The following is an 18,267-nucleotide window of genomic DNA, read 5'->3' as shown; positions in this document are numbered from 1 at the left end:
ACAACTCTGAGATCATGACCTGAGCCGAAATCAAGAGTCAGATGCATCACCGTCTGAGCCACGCAGGCACCCCAGCAATATGTAGCAAATAAGGTGTGTTTAAACAGAAACACACACGAGATGAGGTTATGTATTTATTGGCTGATGAAGACGCTGGGAGCAGAAACTCATAGGAACCTAACGCTGTGTTTCCCTTAGCAGCAAGGGTTCAGTATTCATGAATCTGGTACTTGCCATTACTTTATAGAACACGAGCACCACGGATAATGAAATTGACTGTAACGTTTATCAAGTATGCTGGATACCGGGCTGAGTGCTTCTACAGTCAACATCAGCTTGTCTCCTTCTCGCCTGCTCAGGTGCCTCCTACTTACTGTCCACAAGCGGATTAAGCAACCCACAAATATTTACTTGACAGGTACCAATTATGTGGGCACAAGGATGGGAGACAGGCATAGGAAGAGAGAGAGAGAAACTTAGTTCCTGCCTTGTGGGAGTTTCTGACGTGAGATAAGCTGAGTGACAGAGGTTCCTTCTAGCACTAGCATTCTTGGAGTCAGTAGGTTTAGAAGGCCCAGGACATAGCAAGAAAAAAACCAGATTTCCCTACAAGGTTCTGGGACATCTTGGTTTAAATGATAGTAGGTTTCAGATGAAGAGACAGAAAGAACTCTGGCTTTTAATGCTGGGAAAAGGAGAAACAGAATTTTTTAGAGCAAAAGGGAATTCATCTAGAAAATCTACATTGACCCTTCAGTGATGATTTTTAATAGTCTATAACAAATTGCTAAATGAATAGTACTAATAACAAATATGAGCCTGATTCTTCTTTCAAGTCCCAAGGTCAGTTTCACCACCTCCTTTTAAAGTCTTCCCTGACCATCCATATGATGGCAAGTACCTTCTTCTCTGGAATTCCTGCTGGTCTCATCAGGTACTTAGTATGGGCAAACTTATATTGTTCCTTGTCTCCTTAGGTACACTTCCTGCCCTTCCAACTTTTGGTAAATCACCCAAAGGACACATCTCCTATGTCTTTGGATCCCTAACTCTCAGCATAAAACCCTGTACGTAGTAGGAAATTAAATCTTCCTGAGCAAAGGCTTCAGAATGAGAAAGTGATCACATTCTAAAGGACGACTGAATTGTTCTATAAATAAAAAAAAAAAAAAAACAAAAAAAAACAACGTAAATAATCTAGAGATGACCAGATGGCTCAGTTGGGTAAGCTTCTGCCTTCAGCTCAGGTCATGATCCCAGAGTCCTTGGATCAAGCCCTGCATTGGGCTCCTTGCTCAGCGGGGAGCCTGCTGCTCCCTCTGCCTGTGCTCGCTCTCTCTGACAAATAAATAAATAAAATCTTTAAAAAAATTTAAAAAGATAAACAATCTAAATGAAAAATGTGAAAACAAGGATAAACAGGAAGGCCCCAGGAAGGAACCCTAAATGGCCAATAACATGGAAAGAAGTTCAAGCTAGCTAGCAATTGTGGAGATATGAATGAAAGTTGCAAAAAAAATCCATTTCATATCTTTTAGTTTGGAAAAATTAGTAAATCTGACAAGGTCACGTGTAGCAAGAATATGGAGCAACAGGGGCTTTTATCTGCTGCTGGTGGGTTATAAACTGGGCACTTCAGAAAGCTGCAGGACAATGCCAATGTCTAGTAAGGCTGAAGAGGCCCAGCTGCATGGCCTGTGACTCAGCAGCTCCACTCCCAGTACACGCCCTAAAGACACTCTCGGTAACAGTCACAGGAGCCATGTAAAATGTGTCCATTGCAAAATTATTTGTAAGAGCAGGAAACTGGAAAACCACCCAAATGTCTATGAGCAGGAGGATGGATAAATAAATTGTAGACTAGCTTCACAACAGCATCCATAACCGGGAAAGGAAAGACCAGAGCTGGCAACGTGCAGCAGCAGGGCCCACGACCCTCACACAGAGTACAGAGAGAGCACAAGGAGTTGCAGAGGTACGTACGCAGTATAATTCCATTTTATAAATTTTAAAAACATGCAAAACGGTAGTTTCTGTGGGTATATATGTGTGTCAAAAAGTAAAAAGAAAAGCATGGGAAAAGCAGATACTGAATTTAAGACAACGGTTACCTTAGATGAGGGGGCAGGATGGGTGGGGAGGAGGATACTGGGGACTTCAATAGTACATAGGATAGTTGATTTCGTAGATTGGGTGACAGCTGTATGGCTACTTATTGTATTCTTTTTTAGTGCATCGTTCTTTATACCTTTAGTGATCGCTGAAATAGTTCACACAAAGAAAAAGGATTTTTATAGAGCCATAATACAAATAACTAACAATATCATGGACGTGAACACGAAGGGAAGGCCAGGATTGGGTACAGCGAGAGTGCTGCGTATGTTGACAGGAGACACGAAGGAGCAAGGAGTCTCAGAGGAGTTGCTCACCTGGATACTCCCTTCACCACAAAGACTTTGTTGGAATGTTGCTTCTCCAGTTTGCTCATCACCTCATAGAGACTGTGGTTCAGCTACAGCCAGCAAGAGAGACGGGTGGGGTCGCTAGCCATGGGGACCTGAGACAGACATATCCCTTCTCTCCCTTTCACACAGTTCCCAAAACAATACCCTCCCCACCCTTAACTATAAAATTCCCCCTCAACTCTTTGGCACTAGTGTCCAGGACCCTGCCTGATGCCCCTTCTTCCTGGACTGTGTCTTAAGTTCTGCCTCTTCTGTCAGACGGGCGGCTCTCTCAAGGCTGGGTCCTTGATGTTTGATGTTTAAGTTGAGGTTCTAGCTTCTCTCAGGTAGTCCAGGGAAGAAATATTAACGAGGCAAGCCATTATTTAGCTAAAGCAAGTGTGGAGAGGGATATGTGAATGTGTACATGGATTTAATTAATATTGTGACAGAACCGAGTCTCAGAAACCTGGGACTAGAAAAGGCCCCATGAGGTAGTGTTCTGGGGCTGCCTCTCACTGAACAGGACTGGCCTTCTCCATTCATGCCCAGCTACCTGAGAGACTGACCTGTATTTAAACACTGCCCCCTTTGCTCCCTAGCAACATAAGATAAAGATTTCACAGCTTGGTTCCGCATTTCAGCTCTTCCTTCCACAGGCCTAACCTCCTTTATTTATCTGAAGGTCAAATCTGGTTGTCATTATTCAGTTGTTCATGGAGACAGGGAGGGCCCTCTGATGTGTACACCTGTGCTTTAACACAGTTCAACACGGTCAGTTGAGGGCTCAAACCTGGGGTGCTACGATCAATATTTAATGTGATTATGTACATTAGGGCTACTTTCCTATTCCTAGAAAAACCCACCTAGGTGTCTAACTTGGCCGGAGGTTTCTCACCTTGCTCATCTCCCTGTAGAAGACGTCCCTCAGGTTGGAAATGTTTTGGAAGATGGTCACATAACATCCAATACGACTGTCAGGAGGCAAAAAAAACCCAAAAAACAACAACAAAAAATAAAACAATAACAAAAAAACCCACAACGACACATCCGGGTAAGGTTAGTAAAGGAAACCTTTTGAAATACAAGGTAGAAGCTTAAGCCAACACCTGCCAACACCAAGATCCTCAGAGAAAAGCACCCCCCATACCCTAGACTCAGGATGTTCTGGAATCTGGACTTGTCAAGCCAGGCCAGGAGCACACTTGACTCTTGGAAGAGGGTGGGAAGGTCAGAGAAGACACTTATCAGTCCAGTCTGACAGCAAGGTAGGAGAGACCTCTAGTTGCATGAACTCTCTTGATTCAGGTTCTTTAGGTATTAAAGTAGATATGAATGAAAGTACTCTGAGGCCTTTTAAAAGTGCGCTCTAAATATAAGGCCGTGCGATAATAATTGTTATAATAAATAATTATTCTTTCTCGTTACGCACTACTTGGACTGCTATGGAGTGGTGTGCACATTAGTGGAATTCTACTATCAATGAATTGGGGCAGTTTACATTTAAAGAAACTGTATTAAATTTCAGTGCTATTTAAATCAGGAGTCACATAAGTAGTGTTTGAATATACATGTAGTTATTTAAAAGGCTCCATCATACATAGAATAATATTAAGTGGCAACATAAAATACTGACTACAGCTACATTGCAGTATATCTTGTACAACGAAAATAGGATACAAACAGAATTTCTACCCAGATACATCTAAAACACTTTTACCTTCTGTGCAGCAAAGATATCATTAATAGAAATAATCATCCCGTGGTTTATCTTCTAGATTAATCTGGATGTTCAAGAACCAAGCTCGTTTAAAACAATATACACTGAAGCATGAACCAGATATTCCTAGTTCCTATGATGACAGTAATTGACTTGCCAAGATCACTCCTAGCCGATAAGCATCTTGCCTTGAAACCGGAAAAGCTGGCAGGCCAAGCACGGCTATCTCTGTATTACAGATGAAGAAACCAGCGTCTGGGGCGATAAGGCCATTTGCCTCATATTTCCCAGCCAGCCAGTAGCAGGGCTGAGGCAACATCCCACTTTGGGAACAGAGCTCTTTTCATGAGGTGACATGCTTGGGTTGCCAGGTAACCTGGGCCTCCCTTGGCCCAGAAGTCTAGGCCTTTTCCTGACTGTCAACCATTACCTGTGATAAAGAACAGGCAGCTCCTCCAGCAGTTCCTGGTTCAAGTCTTCAAACACACTCTGGGCTTTGTTGAACTCTTCCTCTGCCTGGGGGGGTAAAAGAGACAGGACAGATTCCCTCAATCTGGAATCTGAGGCTTGAGGCGGCCGCCTATCTTCCCTGCATTCTTTTTAGGGACTTGGCTTACTTGCAACCACACCTCTCCCTCCCCAGACCCAAGCCCTCCCCAGCCTTGGCATCTCTGACTGTCCTTTGAGCACTGGTGTCAGGGAAAACAGGATTTCGTTTGGGACGCTGGATGCTGAATTTATCATTTCCTAAACCCGGCTTGGCCCAGTGACTTGCCACTGTTACGGAGGGGAGAGAGGGCAGGAAGGTTTCACCGTTTTGTTTTGTTTTGTGGTTTTTTTTTTTTTTTTTTTTTACCTTGGCAGTCTTGGCCTCATCTTTCTTCTTGGCATTCTGAACCGCCTCCAGGTGGTGTCGGGCACTGTCATAGTCCACAAGTTTCCGACCCCGCTTGGCAATTCTTTCCTAAACCAGAGTCAGTAGAGAGGGCCTTGATACTCACTTTTCAGCAGCCGGGATGCAGGTTAACAGAGTAGCAAACAAACTGGGTCCTATTACCAAATTTCACTTTCTAACAGCTTGGAGCCCATGGAATTTCTCTCGCTATTTGGAAAGAATGGGGATTTTCATTGCTGATGGCAGCGGGGATGGGAAGAGAGAGGGAAATCCTACAGAGCTCGTGGAAGCCTGCACTAAATGTTAATATTTCCTATGAACCCACTAAAAATATGGGTTCGGCCTCCAGGAGCAATGGCCTTGAGGATCCAGCTGAATTCAAAGTCAGGAGATGGGGGTCTTAACTCCCAATGCTGCCACCTATTAGCCTTGTGCCGGAGGGCAAGTCACATCTCTTCTGGAACTTCAGCAGCCTCATCTGCTCTACAGTGTTACTTTAAAGATCAAACGCTGACTACAAAGTGCTTTGAAAACCCTAAAGCGTAATAAAAGTGGTAAATTACGGTGTACACTGAGAGAGCATCTACGCAGTCTCATCCGAACTACAAATCCAATCCTAGATTTTGCAAGGATCTTAGTGATCGTCTGGTCCAACTTCCTATTTCATACATGGAGCTTCTCTGTAATACTCAAAATCAGTAGTTCAACTTTTGCTTGAAGTTGAACTTCAACTCCCAACTTCACAGTATATTTCAGTGTTTGAAAGCTCTATGAGAAACTTAAGTCAGGATCCCTCTAATTTCTCCATATGAATCTATAAGCAGTGCAGTGCCTGACAGGGTAGAAGCTTCATAAATCTGAGTTGAACGAATCAATGAATTCTAACTCTGCTCTCTGAAACCATTTAGAACAGGCTGCATCCCTCTTTCACCTAACAGACATCCCAGTACTGGAAGATAATTGTTATGACTCATGATTCCTCCGTTTCCTCTTCTCTACAATAAACATATAAGCTGTTGTTTTTTTTTTTTTAATTTTATTTATTTATTTGACAGACAGAGATCACAAGTAAGCAGAGAGGTAGGCAAAGAGAGAGGGGGAAGCGGGCTCCCTGCTGAGCAGAGAGCCCGATGCGGGGCTCAATCCCAGGACCCTGAGATCATGACCTGAGCCGAAGGCAGAGGCTTTAACTCACTTTAACTCACTTAACTTGACCCGCATATCAGCTGTTTTTTTTTTTTTATTTTACTTACTAATTTGTCAGAGAGAGAGAGCACAAGCAGGGGGAATGGCAGAGGGAGAGGGAGAAGCAGGCTGTCCGCTGAGCAAGGAGCCCCATGTGGGACTCGATTCCAGGACCCTGGGATCATGACTTGAGCCAAAGGCAGCCGCTTAACCAACTGAGCCACCCAGGCATCCCTATTAGCTATTTTTTCTTTTCACCACTAAAATGGGTGCCTTGACCTGGATCTAATTCAAAACCCACTCGGATCTAGTTCACTGAAACTTAATTCTAAACATGCCCTTGGGGTGCGTGGGTGGCTCAGTCATTAAGTGTCTTTCTTCGGCTCAGGTTATGATCCCTGGGTCCTGGGATCGAGCCCCCCATCAGGCTCCCTGCCCAGCAAGAAGCCTGCTTCTCCCTCTCCCACTCCCCCTGCTTATGTTTCCTCCCTTGCTATTTCTGTCAAATAATAACAAATAAAATCTTAAAAATAAATAAATAAATAAATAAATAAATAAACTTGTTGAACATCACTAAAAAAATATATATGGATATATACAAATATATAAAATAAGTAAATAAATAAACAAACATGCCCTTGACACCTTTAACCCTCTACCCTAACCCTCCTATCCAATCCCTGATTTTTAAATCTTTTTTCCTAAGCTTCATTCCTAACCGTGGGCTTGAACTCTACTTAGGATGTTGACCCGTATGTCCTCTTACCTCTGGGGGCCCCCCTCGACTCTGAAACTGATTACCTTAATCTCGCTGAACTGGGCTACGTAGTTTTCCATGGTCCTCAAAGCCTGGTCGGCTAGTTTCTCTTCATAGTCTTCCCAAAGAAGATCATTATTCTGTGGGGCAGAGGGCAGAGGGCAGAGGTGAGGGCCCCGCTTCTCGGCAACAACTGGATACCAAGGAAAACCCAAATCCTTCCTGCAGCAAACTGCCTTTTTGGAGCGCTGTGTTTAGAATGTCATGTTGGGTTCTGGCAAAGGGTCAGATGAAGAACCAGCCCTGCCCCTAGGAACTGCCCTGTAACAGCCTGGCCATACATTCAGGGACAAGAAAAGGAGAAGGCGGTCAGCGTCTTGGACTCTAGAGCTTGAAGGACAGGGAAATTTGGGAAGAAAAAACTGCATGAAGTTAGTTTTCCAAGACAACCAGTTGGATTTTATGTAGGTACAGCTTCTGTAAGGTTTTAAGGAGGGGAAGATGGCCGACCGCAGAGGCATCCGCAGACCAGGGAACACTTGTCTTTACCTTCACGGTTGTTGCTTTGTGCTACCACCCCTGACTGAGGCTATACACATGAGGGGTTCAGACTGGCTCCTTTGCTTTCCTGTTTGCTCGGACGGAGAAGATAAGAGAAGGCTGAGATGAGGGCAGGGGTGAGTGCAGAAGAGCTCTAAAGCCAGGACGCTCTTACCCCTGCAATGGCCTTCAGCTCCTCGTGACCGTCCCACTCGCTGCTGTAGATCTCCTGCAGGGTTTCTGACACTCTCTTCGAGCTTTCATGCATCACTGAAAGGACAGAAGTCGGTCCTACCATACCTTCCCCCGAGGGAGGCTGTTGTAACCATCTGAGTGAACAGGCAGACCAGCGGGTCCTCTCCAAAGGATGCATACCCAGAAGGTTTGGGTGATCCGTGAGGAAAACTGGGGGGGCTGGGACAGGAAAGGCCGCTCTTCCTATGCCCACGAGTTGTGGGCATGAGGGGCAGGCAAGTGATAAAATGTCCGAAAATGGTTGTTTTTCTTTCCATCCCCAGAGCCCTCAGAAGCTCACTTCTCCTGTGTGACACACTACCCACCTTTGACTGCACTAAGGAAGTTCTTCAGGTCCTTGTAGAGCTTCTGGCCTTCTGCCTGGAAGGGAAAAGTGCTTTTGGTGACCAAAGAGATACATTTGGAGAGATGCTTTAGAGGTCAAGATAGAGAAGTTAGGTTAGAAGCAGAAATCAGTCCTGGAATTTGCAAATGGTATAAAATCAGCCTCTGTTCTCTTTACCCAGAAGTTGTAGGCTGTCTTTTTGGGGGCAGTTTCTGTTTGGAGATTGTTCCTATGGCACTGGCAGGCCTTCTTGCCTCTGTTCTCTCTTCTAGTGAACAAAAGCCTATACCCCAGGTCCTCTGCTGAAATTTAAGTGTCCTACGTGACTGTATCTATGCGATCCTCTGGCTTACACCTTCCTCTCTGGGTAAGTAATCTGCTACTATCTTCTGTAGATACTCGGCATTCTTCCTCCCCTGAACCCCCACACAGGCCATTCTTCTCCTCCCCCTGACATCCTTCTCTGCCTTGCCTCCCTTTACCTTCCCCTTCCATCAGTCACGTGCTTTACACTTCTTTTCCAAATGGCTCATCACTGATTCTCCTCCTGTTTCAACTCCGATGGCCTCATCTATAGCTCTGTCTACCCAACCTTATCTTCGCTCCTGTGTTTCAATTCTCAATTTTTTTTAGGCTGGGTCTCACAAGCACAGCCTAGCTCTCCTCCCTGGAAAATGAAGAAGAAGGGAGAAAAGAAGAGGAAGGTATCACTCAAGTTTGGACATTAAAATCTCCAACCCAACAGATGAACCACTTTTGTTTTAACTCTAACAAATAAATGACCATTTAGCTTCTGTTTCTTGAATACCGCCAGCGACCAGAAACTCATGACCTCTTGTGAAGGTTGTGCTTCGATTTTATTTATTCATAAATATTTTATTTATTTATTTATTTATTTATTTAATTCATGTGTGAGAGAGAGGGAGAGCACACAAGCAGGGGGAGTGGTAGGCGGAGGGAGAAGCAGGTTCCCCCTGAGCAAGGAGCCCGATGCGGGACTTGATCCTAGGACCCTGGGATCATGACCTGAGCCGAAGGCAGACAGTTAACCAACTGAGACACAGGCAGCATCCCTGTGCTTCAATTTTAAATAGCTCTGCTACAATTCTGGCCCACTGCTCTCAGGCTGGCCTTCTGTACTCAGAGCAGATCTGGTATCTCTTGCACATGTTGGAAGACATCTTTTCCAGACCCTGCACTGAGTCCTGTCTTTCATAGGCTCCCTTTGTTGTTGCTCCTAGCATTATTTAAAGCCTTTTCTGATTCTCTTTCCTCTGTGTGGACTCCAGTTTCTAGAAGTTGTATGAGAAGGGAGTTTGAGGCCAGACCATTGACATTTGGAGCGTGACTTCTGGAGTGTGGGCCTGGACTGAAAGAGGCAGCCCACTGAAAGGCAAGCCACAGGGCAGGGCCGATGGGTCCTAATAGTGATCCTCACACCAGTTCCGGGGAAGGAGTATTTAAGTTAAGATGTATTATGCATGTACCATAAAGCACTTATGAACTTGTTCATTTGTTTTATTTGCTTGTGTTCAGCACTAGATAGGTTCAGTGAGCAAACCAACAGTTTAAAAAAATTTATGGGCAAAAAACTGAAAATCAGAAAATTCTACCTAACAACTTAAGATTTTTTTTATCTGTGGGGGGGCACTCGGGGGGCTCAGTTGGTTAAGTGTCTGACTCTTGGTTTTGGTTCAGGTCAGGTCATAGGCTGTGGGATTGGCCCCACATTGGGCTCCGTGCTCTGTGGGGAGTCTGCTTGGGGTTCTCTCTCTCCTTCTGCCCCTCCCCCACAGCTCTCTTATATAAATATATCTTTTTTTTTAAAGGATTTTATTTATTTATTTGACAGAGAGAGCAGAGAGCACACGCAGAGGGAACAGCAGAGAGAGAGGGAGAAGCAGGCTCCCCACCAAAGCAGGGAGCCCGACGCAAAGCTCGATTCCAGGACCCTAGGATCATGACCCGAGCTGAAGGCAGACGCTTAACCATCTGAGCCACCCAGGTGTCCCTCAAATAAATAAATCTTAAGAATATGTATTTTTTCCCCCTGTGGAAATCTTGGCAGGAAAGATCATTATTATGTAAATTCAGCTGCAGAAAATCTAGGTCAACTAGGTCAAAGAAAATTGGAACAATTATTTTGTCCATCTTTTTGCCTCACTTCTAAGCCAGTCCAAACACTTGACCATACCTCAGGTTAAAAGTCCTTGGGGCTGAATGCAAGGGCTCAAGGGACACCAACCCTTAAGCAGACTCAAGGGAGTTGAAGACACTGTCAGAGAGGTGGGAGAAGAACCGATGTTGTGTGGGGTGTCACAGCAAGTGGGGACCCGGAGAGCGTCAGAGAATGACCAAGGAGGGACCAGATGCTACAGAGAGGTTAGAGTCCAGGAAGAACCAGTCACAGTCATTGGACTTGGTAACTGGAGGTCACTGGTGACCTTAAGGAAGTACTTTCAATAGCACAACGGAGACAGTCAGTCACCAAAATTCAGAAACACTCAGCATTCGCCAGGAAGGATGTTTCATTTCCTCTTTGCTTGTTCATTCATGGGAAAAAAAGTTTAAACAGTCTAAGATGTTCAATGTACATAAAATCTTTTAAACCTGGATCTGGTAGGTGGGTATAAGTTTAAGAGTTTTAAAAATCTGATAGCCAAAGTTGGAGGGAGTTCTGAGGATTATAAAAATTAACAAGGATTTGAAGTGCGTTCTTTCTTTCTTTAAAAGATTTTATTTATTTATTTGACAGACAGAGATCACAAGTAGGCAGAGAGGCAGGCAGAGAGAGAGGAGGAAGCAGGCTCCCCACTGAGCAGAGAGCCTGACAAAGGGCTCGATCCCAGGACCCTGGGATCATGACCTGAGCTGAAGGCAGAGGCTTTAAACCACTGAGCCACCCAGGCACCCCTTGAAGTGCTTTTTTGAAAGAAAAGAATGTGGGCTCAACTTTTTACTTCACCATGAAGATTTGGTCTCCAAAATACACATATAAGTAATAAAAGCTGTTAAACCATCTTGCGTGATTTCTACAAATGAAATCAAAATTGTTTTTCTCCCATTAGATATTATGTGGCCTGAAAAACTGGATCGGTAATCAAGGCTATCGTGCATGACTATGGAGGTTGTGTGTCCGCTGTGCAAAACCAGGGGGTTCTATCAATACCAGAGTCCATAAAACATGAATGCCTTCTGCCTTCCCCTGCACTCACAGAAGCCCAACTGTATTTCTGTTTTTGGATCAAACTTGTAGGTCCAAGTTCTTTATGTTCTTGCTCTCTCCTTTGAAGAGATGAAGTGTGAGTGTGTGTGTGTGTGTGTGTGTGTAATGGTAGCGGGAAGTGGGGCACCACTGGATATCCTCTTATTTTGCTGGCCTCTCTGTCCCTGTCTCCCAGCCCCCAAATGGCTCCAGGTTGCCCAGCATCTCTCTTCTTTCTTGACAGATACAACTTTCCTAGTCTTGTGTTCCCACTTGTCTGGGAGTCAAAACCCTGCAAGTTATTCCACTTTTCTGGCTTTATTTTCCTCCTCTATAAATGTTGGGTAAGACCATTTCTACGCCTGTAGCTTATGATTTTATCACTTTGGCTCTCTGAATCCTTGCCAAATTCTTGGCAGCCCCATGAAGAGTCTGAGTTGGGCCTTCCTCCCCCTTATGCAGACAACCTCAGCCCTCAATTAATGGACCACTCCCTCTGGAAGCTTGTCCTAAGCACGTAGGCAGACAAAGCTACATGCTGAGAGAGTCCTTGGCCTGGGGTTCCCCCACTTGCTGGAGAGAAACAGACTCAGAGAAATCCAAACACTCAGCAAAGCAGCTAGTAGCATGACCAATCCTGAGTGAGTGCTGAAAGTGCTTAATTTGATGGAGGTCCAGAAGGGAGACAAGAAGCTGGTTTGATTTTATTTACTTATTTATTTGAGAGAGAAAGAGAGAGAGAGCATGCACAAGCTGGGGGAGGGGCAGAGTGAGAGAGAGAATCTCCAACAGACTCCCCACTGAGCATGGAGCCCAATGTGGGGCTTGATCTCAAGACCCTGAGATCATGACCTGAGCCAAAATTGAGTCAGAGGCTTAACTGACTGTGCCACCCAGGTGCCCCATTAGGTTTTATTTTATTCTGTTATTTTTTTTAAAGATTTTATTTATTTATTTGACAAAGAGAGAGAGAGTACAAGCAGGAGGAGGCAGAGGGAGAGGGAGAAACAGGTTCCCATTGAGCAAGGGGCCCGATGTGGGACTCAATCCCAGGATCCTGGGATCATGACCAGAGCCAAAGGCAGATGCTTAATGGTCTGAGCTACCCAGGCGCCCTAGGTTTGATTTTGAATGCAATGACTTGGAAGCAGCTGTCACTACCAAAAATAAGAGATTAAAATGCTGCTTGTGGAAAACAATTCTTCTTATTTAATATGGTTTGAGGAAGCAGCCAAGCAGAGCCCACAAGGAAAACTTACCTATGGAAATTTGGTTAGGAACCCAGGCAAATGGCAAGGTCTTGAAATCAGGCTGGGAAGTTTGGGAGTGATATTTACTTATTAATGAAAAGTTTACCTACAAGCTGATTGCGGTAAGGCCCTGGGCACATGACTAACTAACTGGTCCACCTTCTGGAATACTTCACTTTCAATCTCCTTGACCTTGTCTTTTCCCCTCCTGTTTGTCTTAGCCATCCCAGGTCCAGTCTCAGACTGGGCTGTATTGTTTTTGTCTTTCTTCCTAAACTGTGAGAGCCTGAGGGCAGGTGTGTTATCTTATTCACATTGGAGTCCCAAAATCTAGCCCAGTCCCTGGCGTGTAGCAGGCCCCCGTGACACGCTTGTGAAGTGACCTTTCCACGCAAGCTCAAATACCAGTTACTAATCCTCCACTCAGAAGAAAACTTTCCCTTATTCCTATTCAACCTCTATTTCATTTCTCAAATCCATCTCTGCTCCCTTCCAGTGTTTCAGGTGGTGGGCTCGCCCAGGAAATTCTGAGGGGACTGTCAATATCCTATCCTCTTCTTCTTGATGGGCTTTCCTTCATCTCCTATCCTTTCTGCCCACACACCTGCCATTGGCAGATCCATCCTTTAAGGCAGAGAGGAAGAGGAAAGACCGAGGTGCAGAATGAGTCAAGAGTCAGAAAGCTTTCAATGTGGGTGTTGACTTATGAATTCCTGTTCTTTTCACGCTGCAGTTAGAAGCAGAACCGAGCAATCACTGAGCAGAGGCCTACGGAGGCCTCCTAGTGAGGTGCAGGGGGAAAAGCAAAGGGTTTAAGTTGGAATCCCAGCTCGGCAGTTCTACGGCTTTTACCTTGATTAAACCACCTCCTTCTCAGATCCTACTCCCCCCCCAGTTTGACTGAACCGCTGGTTGCCAAATGCTGTTCTCAGACTCGCTACTACATCGTCACTACCTGGAAAGTTAATATAAAACACAGCCTCCCTAGTTAATAATCAACCAAGGCTGTTCATGTCCCACAAAACAAGGAGACACGCAGCCATCATGTGCCTCCAGGTGGAAAACTCTCAGGCCTATAAAAATACCAAGTATTCTTGCCGCCCAAACAAACAAAAACAAAAATCTGAATCTCATCAAGCCTCTAAACCCATCTATGAATTTATAGAAAATACCAGAACCAAGCGAGCAGGCTAAACCTTACTCTGAGGACCTAATCGATCAAGTTGAGGCTGCAGGAAACTTCGGGAGGACAATCTAGTGTCAGTGACAAACAAACTGCAAAGAGGGAGGGATCAGAAAGTCGCAGGTGAAGAGATTTAACTTTAAACCTAAGAGACTTAAACACTCCAACAAGTTGCTGATTTAAACTAAAAAAAAAAAAAAAAGACATCATTAGGAGAATGTGAACATTAACTGTATATTTTATATCAAGAAATTAGTGCTACTGGGGCACCACTCAGTGGGTTAAGCCTCTGCCTTCGGCTCAGGTCATGATCTCAGGGTCCTAGGATGGAGGCCCGCATCGGGCTCTCTGCTCGGCGGGGAGCCTGCTTCCCCCTCTCTCTGCCTACTTGTAATTCCTCTCTCTCTGTCAAATAAATAAATAACATTTTTAAAAAATTAGTGCTACTTTTTGAAAATATCACTCAGTCTTACATTTTAGTGGAGTATCAGAAAGGATATTATATTATATTGTTAACTGAAAACGGCAGGTTATAAAACCAGTATCAACGGAATAGTCTCACTTTGGTAAACTATCTACCTATTGTGGATTTACTTAGAGATCATACACACTCATAGCCGGGGGACTGTAAGGATATAAAACAACGGTGGTGGTAGCATGGGAGGGTGTGAAATAAGGTTTTTTTTTTTTAAGATTTTATTCATTTATTTGAGAGAGAACACATGGTGAGAGGGGGGTGGGGGGGGAGCAGACAGAGAGGGAGAAGCAGGCTCCTGGCGGGTAAGGGGTCTGCTTTGGCTCCATCTCAGGATCATGACTGAGCCATGCAGGTGCCCCGAAACCAGGATTTTTAATTCATGTTTTTCTTCTCCTTTCCGGTTTGTTGGAAAGGAGTAAATATCTCAGAGAAAATATTTTTAGGTGTGATAATGGCTTTGTGGTTATATTTTAAAAGAGTCTTTATTTTTAGAGATCGATAATGAAATTTTTCTGGATAAAACGATAGGATATATAGAATTTGCTTCACAGTAATCAAGGATGAGGGAAAGTAGGTGGAGACAGAAATGAGTTGATTAATTATTAAAGCTAAGAGATGGGTATGTACACATGGATTAATGATACAAGTTTTCCTATCTTTGCATATATTTGAAATCTTCCATTACAACAAGTTTAAAAGTACAGATTCCCAAGCCCTACTATCAGACATCTCCCATGTAAAAATATTTCCCAAAGGGCGCCTGGGAGGCTCAGTTGGTTAAGTATCTGTCTTTGGCTCAGGTCACGATCCCAGGCTCCAAGGATCAAGCCCTGCCCTACATCCAAATGGGGCTCCCTGCTCAGCAGGGAGTCTGCCTCTCCCTGTCTGCCTCTCCCCCAGCTCATGCTCTCTCTCAATAAATAAAATCTCTAAATTATACATATATGTTTTCCAAGTGATTCTAATATATAATCAACTGCTGAATTATAGTGAATGTCCTTTTAATATAATTTTAGAGAATTATTTTCCATATAATTCAATTTCCTGATACCGTCCAATAAAGAATTTAGCTGGCCTTTGTCCCCAGTTACTCCGAAGTAACTTCTAACTCCTTGGAATTTCCTGAGTGATAGGAATGTGTTTGTTATTCATGGTGGGCCTCTCAGATCAGAGTCAGTTTATGCTAAACAAATGAGTCAGCTGGTGGCTGGTCAGGCTGGAAAGATGAACCATGTGATTAGAGGGCTGGGGCTTTGAGACAGGTGATATCAGCTTGACCTCCAGCAGAGGGGAGAGAATGGGAGCTAGAGATTAAATTCAATCATGTGGCTAGAGATTCACTAGGTAAGGAAATCACAATAAAAAAAGCTCTAGACTACTGACGCTTTGGTGAGCTTCCCCGGTTCCTCTAGCAGCATGCAGGGAAGGTGACAGGTCTTGAGGACGCAGAAGCTTCTCGTTCAGAGCTCTCCCGGGCCTCACCTTATGTGTCTCTTCACTTGGCTAGTCCTGATGTGTATTCATTTCTAATAACGCAGTGACTGTAACTAGAGCGCTTTCCTGAGTTCTGTCAGTTGTCATGGATTGTGGAAGCTGAGTTGCCAGTAGGAACCCCCAAATTTGTAGCGCTGGTCAGGAGTGCAGGGGGCATGGGAGCTCGGGCGCGTGTGACTGGTGTCTGAGGAGAATCAGTCTAGCAGGCAACTCTGTCCCTAACCTGTGAGCTGGGACCTAACCCGGAGTGGGGGTTGAACGGCATGACAACTGCATAGTCCTGTAAGTGAAGGACTCCCTTCTGTGATAAAGAGGGGACGGCAACCTCCGGGACTGAGGTGATGGTTAAATGAGATCACGTGCCTAAAGCACCAAGCACAATGCCTGGAAGGTGGAGACGGGAAGTGAAATATCCCCTGGGAGGCCAAACCTGTCATTCACTTCTGAATGGAAGTTTCTACATAAAATGACCCGTAGTATCCGGCGACGACAGAAGGCACAGGGAGAACAGGAGGTGTGTTGGGGAGAATGACAGGTGAAAGACGAAGGGATTCTTTAGAAATAAGGGCTCAGGTGAGGCAGAGGGAGTACACAAAGAGGCAACAAGGAAAAGAGGGTGCTACCCCGATGAGAAGAGCCGGAGGGTGGGAAACAGGCACCCTGGGGAAGTGGTAAGCCAAAGACAGAGGGGGACAGGGGTTCACTGCAACTTTGTCTAAGGACCTGGGGATCCCACCGTAGCCAGGGGGACCATTAAAAGAAAATAAGAGCACTTGTCTCTCTCCCAAAACCCAGGTCAGCAGGAATGGGAAAGGGAAGTTTCTCCGGTTGCCAGGGAAAGTGGTAAGCAGCAGGTCACCTGTAGCCCTTAGCCCTGGGCAGGGGGATGAGGTGGGAGGATGGCTTAGTAGGGGCGCCTGCTGATTTGCAGAACCTGCTGTTTCTTCTGCCATTCAGCCCTCCTGTCTCCTTGCCTCCTCCAAGCCTCCCTTCCCCACCCTCCACCCGTCCCAGATTACCTGTTGATGGTAGAAATTGTTGGCACTTTGTTCAAACCGTTCATCTTTGGTTTCCACAGTTTTCCCCAACTTCTGCAGTACCTGGGAATGTGAGTTGGAAAGGTCCATCAGGCTAGAGTCAAGTCTTTCTCATCCGTTGGCCTCATGGGACTCTGGCTTCTCAGAGTCTCAGATGCAGTTATTAGTCTCAGATGCTGTATTCCTACCAGCCCAATGGAATAAAAAATATAGCACATCGCGAAAAAAAAAAATCACATTTTGTGGTTCTTCTCAAATTGGGGTACACGTGGGGATACATAGTAGTGTGCTGGGGGTATATATAAAGCCTGGAATAAATAGGGCATATATGCCAGGAATGACTTGTTATTTAGAGTGGGGTTTTTTTGGCGGGGGTATTACATTAAAATAAGGATTAATAAGAAGAATGTAAAATGTGCATTGCTTAATTTTTTAAAAAACATTTTATTTATTTGACAGAAAGAACACAAGTAGGCAGAGAGACAGGCAGAGAGAAAGATAGAGAGAGAGAGAGGGAAGCAGGCTCCCCAGTGAACAGAGAGCCCAATGCAGGGCTCGATCCCAAAACCCTGAGATCATGACCTGAGCTGAAGGCAGAGGCTTAACCCACTGGCACCCAAGGCACCACCCAGGCACCCAAGCATTGCTTAATTTTAAAGGTAAAACAGGAGCCTTGAAGACTTTTCTCTTGCAAGACCCTCTTCCAGCCACAGCAACAGATTCCTCTAGATAGATGAGGTGAGAGAGGCAGGTAGGAAGGAGACTCTTTTCTTGGGAGGGCCCTTGTGGAAAACTATGAGGAACACTGATAAAACACACTTGAAACTCAGCTCGAAATGAAGGCTCTCCGTGTCTATCTCCTCTCCCCTGTGAACCTGAGAGCTAACCACCGCTCTAGTTTCGGTGGTAAAGCAAAGGACAGGGAAATGAAAAAGATACAGCACCTGGTCTCCCAGGAGACGCTCACCTATAAACAAGAAAGCAAGCCCAGGCTCTACTACCTGGAGCCCCCAGTTTGGAAGGAGGCACCACTAACACCCCCCACCCAGGTCCAAGGAAGCATCTCGGGGGTTGCCCTCAACTACTTCTCTCTCATTTCCTTCATCGAATCCACACTGTGACCATCTCTGAAAACTTTCATTGCCTGCCTTCAGTCTGTCATCGCTTTGTTCTCCGTGCTCGCTGTTTCTCATCTGCCCACAGGCCTCTCATGGTGCTGCTTAACGCCTTCTCACGATTCTCCACTCGTCTGCTCCATGGCTTTGTATGAAATGCCCATATGTTATCTATCAGTTGTAGTTCAAACTCCAGTACGCAGACAGGTCTCAATGACCCGACTCCTCAGTAAGCCTCACCTCGAGCTAGTCCTCCTTCCTGCAGGAGGCTCAGGGTTGGCTCAGAGCCCCAGGCTGGCTGTAGAGAGGACTCAAACAAACAAACAAAAAAAGATGTAAAAACCCCAACTCATATTCCACATCCTTTTATGATGCTTAACTACA

General features: G+C 45.1%; 1 protein-coding gene across 3 annotated transcripts in view; it reads right to left on the bottom strand.

Annotated features, from left to right (window-relative positions):
- Positions 1–18,267, bottom strand: part of BIN2 (bridging integrator 2) — a 30,424-nt gene that overhangs the window by 6,940 nt on the left and 5,217 nt on the right. For 2 of the 3 annotated variants that reach the window (XM_032876761.1, XM_032876762.1), the window contains exons 2-9: positions 16,751–16,831; positions 8,102–8,156; positions 7,717–7,811; positions 7,046–7,141; positions 5,021–5,128; positions 4,595–4,680; positions 3,343–3,418; positions 2,430–2,512 (exon numbers count right to left, since the gene is read on the bottom strand). In XM_032876761.1, coding sequence (XP_032732652.1) covers positions 2,430–2,512; positions 3,343–3,418; positions 4,595–4,680; positions 5,021–5,128; positions 7,046–7,141; positions 7,717–7,811; positions 8,102–8,156; positions 16,751–16,831 — 680 coding nt within the window. Of the gene's footprint in view, positions 1–2,429; positions 2,513–3,342; positions 3,419–4,594; positions 4,687–4,787; positions 4,854–5,020; positions 5,129–7,045; positions 7,142–7,716; positions 7,812–8,101; positions 8,157–16,750; positions 16,832–18,267 lie in introns of all 3 variants that reach the window. The other variant, XM_032876760.1, reaches the window with a different exon arrangement.

This window comes from Lontra canadensis, unplaced genomic scaffold (genome assembly GCF_010015895.1).
Source record: "Lontra canadensis isolate GAN:19392208 unplaced genomic scaffold, GSC_riverotter_1.0 scaffold59, whole genome shotgun sequence".
In the NCBI taxonomy this organism is placed as follows: domain Eukaryota; kingdom Metazoa; phylum Chordata; class Mammalia; order Carnivora; family Mustelidae; genus Lontra; species Lontra canadensis.
Note: the sequence above shows the minus strand (reverse complement) of the source record. Positions and strands in the feature narration are given on the sequence as shown.